General features: G+C 48.9%; 1 protein-coding gene across 1 annotated transcript in view; it reads left to right on the forward strand.

Moving 5' to 3' along the window:
- The first annotated feature begins 942 nt into the window (after positions 1-942).
- The window catches only part of LOC136582191 (AP-2 complex subunit alpha-2), a 57,172-nt gene continuing 45,564 nt past the window's right edge, over positions 943-12,550 (forward strand). Inside the window, exon 1 of the mRNA XM_066583041.1 lies at positions 943-1,184. Coding sequence (XP_066439138.1) covers positions 1,118-1,184 — 67 coding nt within the window. The 5' untranslated portion in view covers positions 943-1,117. The remainder of the gene's footprint in view (positions 1,185-12,550) is intronic.

Genomic DNA, 12,550 nt, shown 5'->3' on the forward strand with positions numbered 1-12,550 from the left:
TGGGTGCCATAGATACTCATTGGGACCCCGCGGTTACATTGCAGGGGGTCCGATGGTTGACAGAGGGAGCTTACTGCTTCTGTCATCCTTCTTACATTGCTGTGGTTACGTTGACGGTGGCATGTAAAGGGTAAAAAACAACGGAGATCATCTGTTTCTCTGGTCCCCGCCATTTAGAGCTAGTGCCTGACTATCATTGGCATGGGAGACCCGTGCCAGGCTTGCCGTGAAAAGACGCACACATCAGAATTATGCCCCTTATCAGCCGCCGTAGAAAGGTGTATATGGTGGACATTAAAGGGGAAGTCATCCACAGGGATATGCGTGCAAATATGTCCATGGGAATAAGCCCTAAAAATGTGTTTTTACGTTCAAAACTAGTTAAAATAATATAAAAAACCTCTATAAACTCGTTATGGCAATAATTGCGCTGATTTAGATGAGAAAGCCATCACGTTATTTGTACTGAATGGTGAACCCCATAAAAGCACAATCCAAAATCAATTTCTAGGTATTTTTTTCTTCACCCCCCCCCCCAAAATGTAATAATTATTATAAAACCTCATTATATGTACCCCAAAGTGGTGCCATTAAAAAATACTCCCCCCAAAAAACAAGCCTATATACAGCTGTGTCAACATGTTATGCAATGCGATGATAACAATCGCTTGTTCCTTACAGCAAACAATAGGCCGATCACTAGGGGGTTAAATGAGTGAGCGTTCTAAGCAAACACTACTATGTATGCAGCAGCGCCTCCTGCTGGAGCCCGAGCAGCTCGCCAGTCACAAGTCCCCACCAGCAGGTGCAGGTATGTAAATGACGAGCTGCAATCCGACCAATGACGTGCCCTCCGCACATGACAGGACCACGCCCCTCTACATAAGCCGAGGAGGCGGCGCTCCGCTCAGAGCATCCTCCGTGGCCGCGCTTCCTGTCTCCCCCTCCTCCGTGCGCGCTCACGTGTGCTGCTCTCAGTACGAGGTGTAAGCCGGGGGCGCGCCGGGCCGGAGGAGACGTCCAGTCATAACCCGGTCACGTCCCAGCTGAGCGCACCGGCCCGGGCTTCCTCCGCTTCTCGTCGGCTCCGGGCGTTGCCCCGTTGTCTGTGGGGAAGATGCCCGCCGTGTCCAAGGGAGATGGGATGCGGGGCCTGGCCGTCTTCATCTCAGATATCAGGAACTGTGAGTATTTGGGAGAGCTGTGGGAGCCATCATTAGCGGGGACCGTTAGTGGCGGCTGTGCCGGCAGGGGGCGCTGTGCTCACGGCTCTGTATGGGCGCTGCTGCTGCTGAGCATTAGGGGGGCCCATACATTGCAGGAGGCCATTCTATGCTGAAGGTCAGCTCTGGCCAGGAGGTGTTATTGGGGGTCTTGTGGCTGGAGGGCGGTGGACGCTCCTCCTCACCGATCGCCATCTCAGATTTTTGGTCCTCTTTATTTTTTTTGCATATTTTCTCACGCCTGCGGCGGGGGTTACGTTTTCCTGCTCCATTCGCAGCGCAGTAAAGGGGGATCTTGTGTGCGAATGGATCCGTAATATGATGGAACCGAACAGCGCCGGATGGACCCCATGGGGTCTGTTTGGTTTCCGCCCAGCTGTCCTGAAATATCGCTATTCCGATATTTTTCGCCGTATCGGCGATGGAACCTCCGAACGAACATTCCGTCCGCGTTAGTTCTGTATGATGATTTGATACATTGTAACTCTTTTTTGCAACATTGAAGATGATTTGCAGCAGTCGGATGTCGCCCGCCGTGTCCAGCGCCCGCCATCTGTACGGTCGGCTTGTGACATTGTGTGTAGCCCGGCGCCGTTTACGGACATAAATGGCGACTGACTCTGGATCTACTCCTCTTATGTGCTGCAGACATCCACTCTGTCCCGCCATTCGTTATGGCGGTCCCTGGGCAGCCAGAGCGGTCGCCATTACGGCTTCTGCCATGATCGCCACCTGTCTCTCCCGAAGCCCACAAGTGGCGCGAATGCCGTGTAGTTCTATGGCGAAGGATCACACGGGGCGGAATTGCCGCAGTCTTCAGCCTGAGACGAAGCAGCAAAGTGGACAAGACTTGCAAAAATCTCCTCCACAAGCCGCGCCAAAGCTGACACGGAATTGAAAGCCCCCGGATGTCAGTTGTATCGCCGTTTTGGCTGATGGTCCTTTCTATAGGGAGAGATTCACGTAGCGGAATACAGGCGGACAAGCGGCTTCAGACCCGCGCAGGTTTTGAAGCTGCCTTCCGCGGCAGGAATCTTGCGGTATTCCCGTGCGGTCCCGCTTTGAATATTCCGTGAGATCTCCGTCCTGTGGGAACGCGGCCCAAAGGGGCTTTTTACACGGAACTAATCATTCACTTTTCATTCGTTGTTCATTTTGTATAGGCTTAATTTGGCGTTGGCTCATCGGTTGAAATGGCGCGCATTCAGTTGTTCGCGTACACAGATTTATCTGCCGAGGGCGATTGCGGTAATAACGTCCATGTTCGCAGGATAATCGGCCTAACGATTGGCGGCGGCGTGCTGTCGTTGTGGCAATATGTTATACTGGGAGGACCTGAAGGGAGCGCTATTGTAGATGTGAGCGTATGGCGGTGTTGTGGTGCATCGCCCGCACATCGCCTTTTGGGGGATACTCTTTTCTGCACATCTTCTTGTGACTGGAAGGAGGCTGGGAACTCTGCTCCGGGGGGCGCTGCAGCGGTCATGTGTCTACCACCCCACCTCCTGTAAACCTGCTGAAGCCCGTGTGACGTTTACAGACACCACCAGACTCCAAACCCCAGTGATGTCACGTGGTGTGGCATCAACTATATGTATTAAACGGACTTTGGGGGCGGGGCCAATACTTAAAGGGGCGGTCCGGCTTAATTTTTATTGAAATTCTCTGAAAAGCCTTTTAGGGAATGTTCACACGCAGCGGGATTCCTGCAGCTGCAAACTTTACAGCATATCGAGCATCGGTATAGTCAGCTGATTTCAGGAGAGCCCACGTGTGATCTAAGTAGTCACACGCTGGCGATATAGTCGCATGCTGCAGACTTGTTGCAGACTTTCCAAGTCTGTCCTCGGTGCTTCCCACAACAAAGTAGGGAAGTGAAGCCCAAAATCACTGATGGAAGCAGTAATAACTTACTTACGTCTTGTTCTGCGTAGGACCGCCCACCGGATTCCTATTGGTGACTGACAGCCCTCCATATTGAGGTGTGTACAGACATAGCGGTCAGTCACCAGATCGCACCGCCTGGACGGGACTGTCAGGAATCGGGGCTCTCTGCGTCGTTTGTACGCTTGGATACAAATAAAACTGCGTGTCTCTACTAAATGTTGCTTTTTGTAACCGACACTTATTTTCTGCATTAACACCGGCGTTAGGGTCAGTTCGGGGTCTCCGTCTCTCTGCTCTGTTTTTTTGGATGAAACTGATATAAACCAGAAAAGAAATGCATTTGGGCTTTTTTTTCAGTTTTATTTCCGTTTCCTCTTCTCCAAAAACAAAGCAGAGAGACGGAAACTCTGAACTGACCCTAACGCCGGTGTGAGAGCCGCCCTGTGCGGAGCTGGCTGTCTGCACTAGTCCTTGCAGGTGATAGATATACATCCTACTAGGATCTGCTCACATTCATATGATTGCTTCCCCTTAGTGGGTTTAGTGCCCCCCCCCCCCCTCCCCCGACTTTGGAAGAGCCTTGTCTTAGGGGGGGCCTCCTAATGATGATCAGTCATGTCCCTCGCCGACTGTCTTTCTCTATTGCGCTACCAGTGGATAAATGAAGCATTACAAGGTGCCTAAAAAAACACGTGTCAAGATTTCCACATTCTGACGAAGCGGAACATGTCTGCAATGGACACTCCGCACCAAAACCGCAACAGTAAAGCTGTCCGTATCTGCGCCAGCGGTGTGTTGTGCCGCAGCATTGCTTTAACCCTTTCAGTTACAAGGGTGGCTTCCGCTGCAGATGTGCAACAAAAACTGCCTCAAACTGCCTGTACCTATAGTGCGGAATTCGCCAGGTTTTCCATCATGGAGTGTCCGTTGCAGACCTTCTGCCACATCTTCCGCTACGTGGGAATGTATCCTTATAGTACACCGTGTGTGAAATGAGCTTAAAGGGTTATCCAGGCAGCTAAAATACTGCCCGTCCCGATGTCACTGTATGCGGGTCTTCCTTCATCGGCTGTCGGTGGCGTCTGCACACGAGCCTCGGCGGTCCTATCACTTCGGTAAGGGCGGCTGTACGGCGGTCCCTCAGATACTTGCTGGAAGTCCCTGCAGCCACTTGTTAGCCTATAAACGACTGTTACTCCTGTGGTTTTTACTGTTCGCGGTCGCTGAAGCGCGCACCTCCCTGCAAGTTTATTGGCTAGTCGTTAAGACAATTACCTGCTTACACCGGACTAGAATTAATCAACCTGCATCTATTTTTTTTTTTTTGATAGACGAACTGAAATGAAGCAATTAGTGAACGAAGTAACGCTTGTGATGCTGTCTGCGGCCGTCACCCGTGGGCTGCATTCCCACGAACGTATATCGGCTCGGTTTTCACGCCGAGCCGATATACGTCGTCCTCATCTGCAGGGGGGCGAGGATGGAAGAGCCAGGAGCAGGAACTGAGCTCCCGCCCCCCTCTCTGCCTCCTCTCCGCCCCTCTGCACTATTTGCAATGGGGAGAGGCAAGGCAGGGGTGGGGCTAATTCTCAAAACTTAGCCCTGCCCCTGTCCCGCCTCCTTTCATTGCAAATAGTGCAGAGGGGCGGAGAGGAGGCAGAGAAGGGGCGGGAGCTCAGTTCCTGCTCCTGGCTCTTCCATCCCCCCCTCAGACCCCCCCTGCAGATGAGGATGACGTATATCAGTTCGGCGTGAAAACCGAGCCGATATACGTTCGTGGGAATGCAGCCTTAGGGCTCTCGCACACTTGCGTTTTTCTTGCACTTTTTTTTCACGCAATATCGCCGCGTTTTTTCTTTATCTATTGGAATTTCTAATGTTAAAACGTATCACACAAAAGTCGCAAAGCACAAACTTGCAATTTATTTTTTGACTTTTTTTAGCATTCTAAAGTCCTATTGACATTCGCGCTAAAAAAAGCAGCGATATCGCGTGGAAAAAAGTGAAAGAAAAATGCAAGTGTGCGAGAGCCCTAAGGCCTCATGTACGCCGGTGGGTCGGATTCTGCATGCGGGAGCCACAGTGGAATCTGACCCTGCCGGCGCTCGCGGACCTCTGTGCCTGTCCTGATCTTGTAGTCTCTGTACTGCAGATGTGCCCGCCGGCCCATGTGGTAGTGCCATTGTTTTTTCTTTTTAACTCCTGCTTTCCTGCGGATTGCGCTGCTTCCTTGACTTCAATGGAAGCCGTCCGCACGGAATCCGCCCTAAAATGGGAGCGCACTGCGTTTTGTCTTCCGCATCCGGAAGACCAATCCGCATGTTTTGTCTGAGGTGCGGACGCCATGCTTCCCTGTGGGCGGCTTGAATTGCAGATCTTCCGCTAATCAAGCCCGCCCGTGGGCATGAGGCCTAAGGCTGCATTCAAATGGCAAGTGTGATATTGGGCCAACGCGGTGACACGTTGACAAAAAATTGCATCACTCCTGTGATATTGCGATCTTCAGGCACGTAAGAGGAGCGTAAGCGTTTCCCATAGACTCCATTGGGAAAAATTGCACTATTTTTTTTTTTATTTTATTTAGGAGTATTCCGTATGAAAGGGCCTTAAAATATTACAACTGTTTTGATTGGCCACTGCAGTCACATGAGTGGTGCTGCCCAATCAGGGCAGCATGTAGTGTCTGACAACTAATGTACACTAAGCATCAAGTAGTCAGAAGCGGTTCGGCCATTATTGTCCAGGATCGGAGGGTCTTTTTAGGTAAAGCTGTCTGTAGATGTGTATTAAGTTCAGTGTCTCTTCTGTCCTTCACTTTCATCTTTCTGACCACTTTGAAGTCCCCAAATCCAGGAGTATTGTTGTGTTTTGTCATTTAAACTTTAAGGGAGGCGCGTACGGTACCCCCAAACAGCATTCGGGAGCTTTTAAATGCTGCTGTCAGAATTGATAGCGTCACTTAAAAGGTTAATAGCTGCGATCGGCCGATCGCGGGTGTCAGCTGTACTAAACAGCTGATGCCCGCGCTGTATGCAGAGAGGTCGCCCCACGATCTCTCTGCATACATACACTGACGCTCCAGGACGTAAATGTACGTCCTTGAGCGGGAAGGGGTTAATGGCCTGTCCTCAAGATAGGTCATCAATAGTTGATCGACAGGATCTGCTGCCCAGGACCCCAGCGGATTGGGTGTCTGCTGCCAGCGCTATAGGGATGCAGAGCGGAAGCAGTTATCTCCGATCCCTGTGTAGTGGCCGACGCTTGTAACTGCAGGTGCAACTGTCATTGATTTTAATGCAGTTACCAGCTCCAGCCACTACACAGCGCTCTCCGTACCTCTGTGTGTTGTGGGTGCCCAATGAGGTGATTGGTCCTCGTTAGTGAACTATTGCTGGATTACTGTGAATGGAGTTGGGCGTCCAGAACGCTCTCCGTCCCGCTTCGCCTCCAATCGCTGAGCGACTATTATTAATTTCCAATACAAAAGGTAGTAACTGGCAGCATACAAGGATGTAGAAAGATGCAAAAAGCTTTTATTGCCCCATTACAAGATAGCAACGTTTCGGCCGGGTTGCCTTCCTCAAGCTAATACACAACAGTACCAGTGCACAGTATATATGGACAGTGTAATACAAATTAGCCAATGCCTACACCTAGTATGCAGGTGCAGCTCCTCAATCGTTGATTGCCTCTTCACAAGCGTCATGATCGGTGTTGAGCGCACATCTAATGGCCGGCTGTGATACCTGACGTATAGAAGTGCGCATGCGCGGGATCCTTGCCATCGCGAGAAGAAGGCCTCACGCTACGTTAAAGCGAAACAAGATGGAATATTCAATGAATTATCGCCGCGCATGCGCGGGAACACCGCTGCCGCGAGAAGACGTTCTCCCATGTTATCACTATATGAAAACGACCTGTGCCGAGACTAGAAGGAATCTCCTGCGAATTGTCGTTGTGCATGCGCAGGATCATCGCTATCACAAGTCATCCCGCATCCTATCTACACTGCAGCCATAAATGTCATCCCCCCCCCCCCCCCGCATATAAACGCGCGAGTATGTCAATGGCAGCAAAAGTTGGCAAAATGTGTGACCGTTAATGTAGCAACTTCGCATTATATATTGCAGCAACTGTATATTGTGGTAATCGGGGCTTAAATAAATAAAGGGTGCACAATTTCAATACCAGAGGTGATTATATACATGTCTAAGGGGAGACATCAAGTCTCCAGATAAGAGATCTACAGAAGATACACTCAAGGTAAAATACCATTAAATCCTGGCAAGGACCACCCACATGGGCACTGTCCTATTCTATGCCCAACCAATGTACGGTCCTCTAGATACACATACTTTTAACACATATTGCATGATGTTTATTATCCGTTCTACAGGAACACAGATATCTTAAACCCATAATATAATAATTAGAGATGAGTGAACCTACTCGTTTCGAGTAATTACTCGATCGAGCACCGCGATTTTCGAGTACTTCCGAACTCAGGTGAAAAGATTCGGGGGGCGGGGGGAGGTGTGGTGGAGCGGGGGGGGGGGCGGGGGTTGCAGCGGGGAACAGGGGGGAGCTCTCTCTCCCTCCCCCCCCCCACTCACCCACGGCGCCCCCCCCCCCCCCCCCCCCCCCGAATCTTTTCGCCTGAGTACGGAAGTACTCGAAAATCGCGGTACACGGGCGAAAAAGGGGCGTGGCCGAGTAGGCTCGCTCATCTCTAATAATAATCAATTTACAATGAGGAGAACTGCATAAATAATTTTTGATGTGCCAGTAATTATATTTATTGATAATAGAAATCTGCGCAGAAAAATCATAATCTTCATATAAACCAAGTAACAAATACGCATGACTGAAGACGAGGAAACCAATGTCGAGGAGATCCTGCAAAAGATGGAGAACACATTATTAATTTCCATGGACGATCCTCCGTCATTCTTCTTTCTGGTCCTAATTTGCACGTTTTTTTGATCTTATGATAGATCTGCAGGTAAAAAAAAACGTGATGCGGTTTTCTTGCCGATGAATCACATTTGCAAGTACAATGTCGGACCGAGAAAATCAGTCCGGTGACTCGCTCACCCATCTAAATATGGCCTAAAGCTAACTTCACAGGTATGTGTGATTTTTGGGCTGTGAAACTCACCCGATATCGCGCTCGCCAACGTGCGATGTCCCAACGGATGCCAGGCGTTGTTGCGTTAACTCCTCGCATCACTTCAGGGAAGCGGGATCGCGAAGTCTTTTCGTTAGGGGACCTCACAGCGCACTTGTGCGCACCTCGCACGCAGTGTGATGCTTTGCTGGACCCATTAAAAACTACGGGCGATGCGAGTAAACGCCAAAGACGGGACGGGATGTACTTTTCTTTTCCCGCACTGCAATGCTGTAAAAAAAAATTGCGCATGTATATGACTCCATTGAAAAGTTTTTCTCAGCCACGTGAAAGCTGCCTCGCGGTTCGTTCACACGGGGCTTAAACGCTGCGCAAAATTCCACTGTAAATAAGAACTGCCGTCAAAATCCACAGCTGACCTGGGTAGATATAATGGCATACTTGGCACTGTCGATGCGCCGCAGCAGAGGCCTCTCGGCAGCACCTAGTGACTGACGAGCCGCCGGTCAGGTGATACGGCGGCTGGGGTGCGCTGACAGCGCCGATGTATGTAGTAACTAAAATCACCGGAGTCACAGCCGATTCTTGGTTAACGATTTGTACCTTATAGACTAGGGGGTTAGAGGGACCTCAACCTGAATCTGGGCTGTTGAGAAGACGACACGTCTCCTTGGGCCGTATGTAATTGTGTTCTGTATACTGTCGCTCACTCCGTCAAGTCTTACCCCCTGCGTTCGGCCATGGTCACGCAGGTCTACTTTGGTAGGGATTCATCAGATTCAGTAGTAATCCACTGCAGGAATCCCAGCGTCTACCACCGCTCCTGCCACAAATGCTTCTGTAAGTACAAGTCTGATTTACGTCTTCCTTCGGCCTCAGAATGCATATAGACGTTGGTACATCGACACTCCATGATGGAACGATAGGTGTCCAGAACGTGGTCCGTGGTAAGGAAAGGTTTAGGAAAGTCATGGTGAAGGGAGGATTTGCTGGCTTGGCCTACATGATGACGTTCCCCAGTAGGATGCGGTTGCATTTGCATATTTAGTCTGCTTTTTTCGCTTTTGTTTATTAAAACGCCCCCTTGGACATAATTTGGACTGAGACGTGGAGTAATGTCGCCTGCCGACCTCCCGTTTGTATCATAGGTTCCCCTTCTGTGGTCTCCAGGTGTCGCCACACTTATCTGCTGTACATTGGCGGTGTTCTAGACTACCGATTCACCGCACTTGCTCTCTGCCCGGTGAGTGCTGCGTTGGACTACCGGGCTACAAATAGTGGCTAGTGTGACCTATACCTAAAACTCTACAGTTTTGCAATACACTTGTATGTAGGTATATACTGCAGGTCATTTTAACGCCGCTTGCTTCTACATTGCTGACCTTGCCACTGACGAGTGTGTTGCTGGTTGTCCACCCAGATGACTAAATGGTTACCGGTGCAGTCAAAAATTTGCTAATTGTGACCTGATATTTCTATCTTGTAACCACTTCCAGCCCCGCTGCTGCTTGACATCGGACACGCTAAACACATCTCTTAGATGACCCGCCCCATGAGGATACGCTGCCGTCAAGAACCTGGAGGGTCCGTGCTGCCGTGGTTCTGCCTACGCCCGCCTCCATTCAGAGTAAACAGGCAGTCGTTAACAAATGAACGACTGCCTGTTTAAACGACCCAATCGTCGTTTGACTTTTACGCCTGCAGAAACTGAACACTGGGTAACATTTACAAAAGTTGCGCCCGAACGCTGGCGTAGAAAAGTCGCACATTTTTTTTTAAATTTTTTTTTAACCTCCTGCGCAGGCCACACAACTTTTACGAAACGTTGGTGGGGCTTGATGTGCGGGGCTGTAGCTGTTCTGGACCGACAGATTTATGTATAATTTACACTACTAACTGGCGGAAATGATGCCAGAACTATAGGCCGTGTCTGGAGCCGGCGTTCATCTCTGTATAGGCGCACAGATTAAGTTGACTAGATGAAGGGGTGTTCGCCTATTCATGTACTCAGTGCTCCCTACGCTGGGGAAAATTGTACGAAGCCCGGCGTGGGAAATGCAAAATTTTAGTAAATTTGCCCCAAGAAGCGAACAAGTTATTGTTCCATCGCTGGCAGAGATATTTACACACCGCACTATTCTGCGCTGCCTTCTGTGAATAAGATGCTAATAAAACCGTTGACTACAGTGTAATCTGGCCATTGCAGGATTCATTTGGCCTCAGGTAATTAGGATGCCGTGTTTGGGTGCTTTATCAGCCCCTTCCTCCGGTAGTAGTGGCGTGCATTACATAATGCCGGTGTAACAAGGTCTTTCTGTAGTACTAAATATTTTGACTTGTGAAGCACGTTGTAATCCCAGATTAGACGACTCTAAACCTCGGCACATTATGACCTTGCTGACCTGCGGCCTCCCTGCGTGGAGAGCAGCTGCAGCCGTTAAGAGCCGGCCGTCCTCCTTGCTTGGCGTTACAGGAGAGAGCGCACCCCTCTATGTGATGTATAATGTTGGGGGGAGTGCCATGCGTTGGCTCACATAGTGTGTAAATGGGAGATTTTACTGAAATTGTTGGAGGAAATTCTAATGTCTTGCTGCATGAACCGGCTCCAATGCATTAGACAATACACCGCAATACCCTAAAGGGGTTATCCAGGAGTTTACTAAAAAGTTTAAGTGAGGAATGTGATAAATCCCTCGTTACTTCAGTGGCCCCACTTGTCTATTTCAGAGGATGGGCAATCAAACACAACTTCTTTCACAATGTGGCGCGCAGTCCGCTGCCGGCACTCCCAGTAAGTGATTGGTTCTTGCCGGGGAAAGCAGCCGCCGGCCAGAGATTTCCCCGCAGCTGAAATGGAGTGCAGAAAATTCCACCACGGAAATCCACAATAAACTCTGCATCTTCATTGTAGGTTTTGATGATGATTGCTGTGGATTTGCTAAATGCAGAATCCACAGCAATTCCATGACCAGGATGTGGATTGTGATGCAGGTTAGTTCAAGAATGAATCTTCTGTCATGTGTGAGGACCCCCTTACAGGACAGCTCTTCAGATGAGGCCCTGTAATGGAAGGACAGAACAACGTTCAACAGAATGGGGGCCGCTCTTACAGAATACCTCCGTTTCTGGTCATAGAGGGAAGTCCCAACTGAGGAACCAAGCGCTAAAGTTCTTGCAGCCTGCCCTTACCCTTTAACTTTGTTCCATATGTACGTGACTGCTGCAATTATTGGCACCAACGGGCCAAGTGATTGGCTACAGCAGTCACATGATGTATGACATGTTTGAGCAAAGCACCACCGGTGTTGCAGTGGCGTGGGATATAACAGGTAAACTATGGTTTATTTGAACTATCCCATTCCCCGCTTAGAATATTTTTTTTTATTTTTAAACCTTTCTACAGTCCCTTTAATTTCCTCTTTTAGCAAAATTACTAGTTAATAAATAGGATTGATCAAATGTTAGTTAAATGATCACTAACTTTATAGACAACATGAGTGATAACTGGCAAAAGTACAATTTATTTTACCTAAAATGCTGATTTTATTTTTTTGTGCTAAAAAAATCACTAAAGTTCTGGTCCCTCAGGTTTTCCCTTCCTGTGCGTTACTGGAGACAGAATGACAACAGAACAGGGCATGTAGGAGGGGAAGGAGTCATTGTGCTAATCGGAAGGGTAGGAGGCGGAGCAGGGAGAGACATACACTGATGTCCTCCTGGAACTAATAGGAAGTTATATTCTGCTATTTATTCACATCTCCACTGCTCAGTACTGCAGTACACTGCCCTGCATGATATTTTGCACGTCTTAAGTGAATAAATTCATCTTGACTACAAAAGTTTCAACTGGGGTAACTACAGCTCAGCAATCCATGTGCAATAATCTGGCACACATGACTTGTAGTGTTTTAGGAGTACCCCTTCAACCACAACAGCATCCCATAGTCTCACTGCTCTTACAGTAGAGAATAGGCTTCTACAATATGTTGATGTAAAAACCTTATTTCCTCTAGATGTAGTAGACGCCCCTAAACAGACTTTTTTTTAAAAATAAAATTTTTTATCCCAAGTGTGATCATTTGAGCCCCTTTTTCACCCTTTCCATTTATTTGGTTTTGGACTTCTGTACCCAAACTGTACACAGTATTACATAAGCAGCCTACCAATTTGTATAATTCTGTACCCAAACTGTACACAGTATTACATAAGCAGCCTACCAATTTGTATAATGGTACAACGACTCCGTTCTCATCATGTGCATCTGTGCCTGTTTTGATGCTTCCCATGGTCTTATTTGGCTTGGCAGCAGCTG

This window comes from Eleutherodactylus coqui, chromosome 11, assembly GCF_035609145.1.
Source record: "Eleutherodactylus coqui strain aEleCoq1 chromosome 11, aEleCoq1.hap1, whole genome shotgun sequence".
NCBI lineage: Eukaryota > Metazoa > Chordata > Amphibia > Anura > Eleutherodactylidae > Eleutherodactylus > Eleutherodactylus coqui.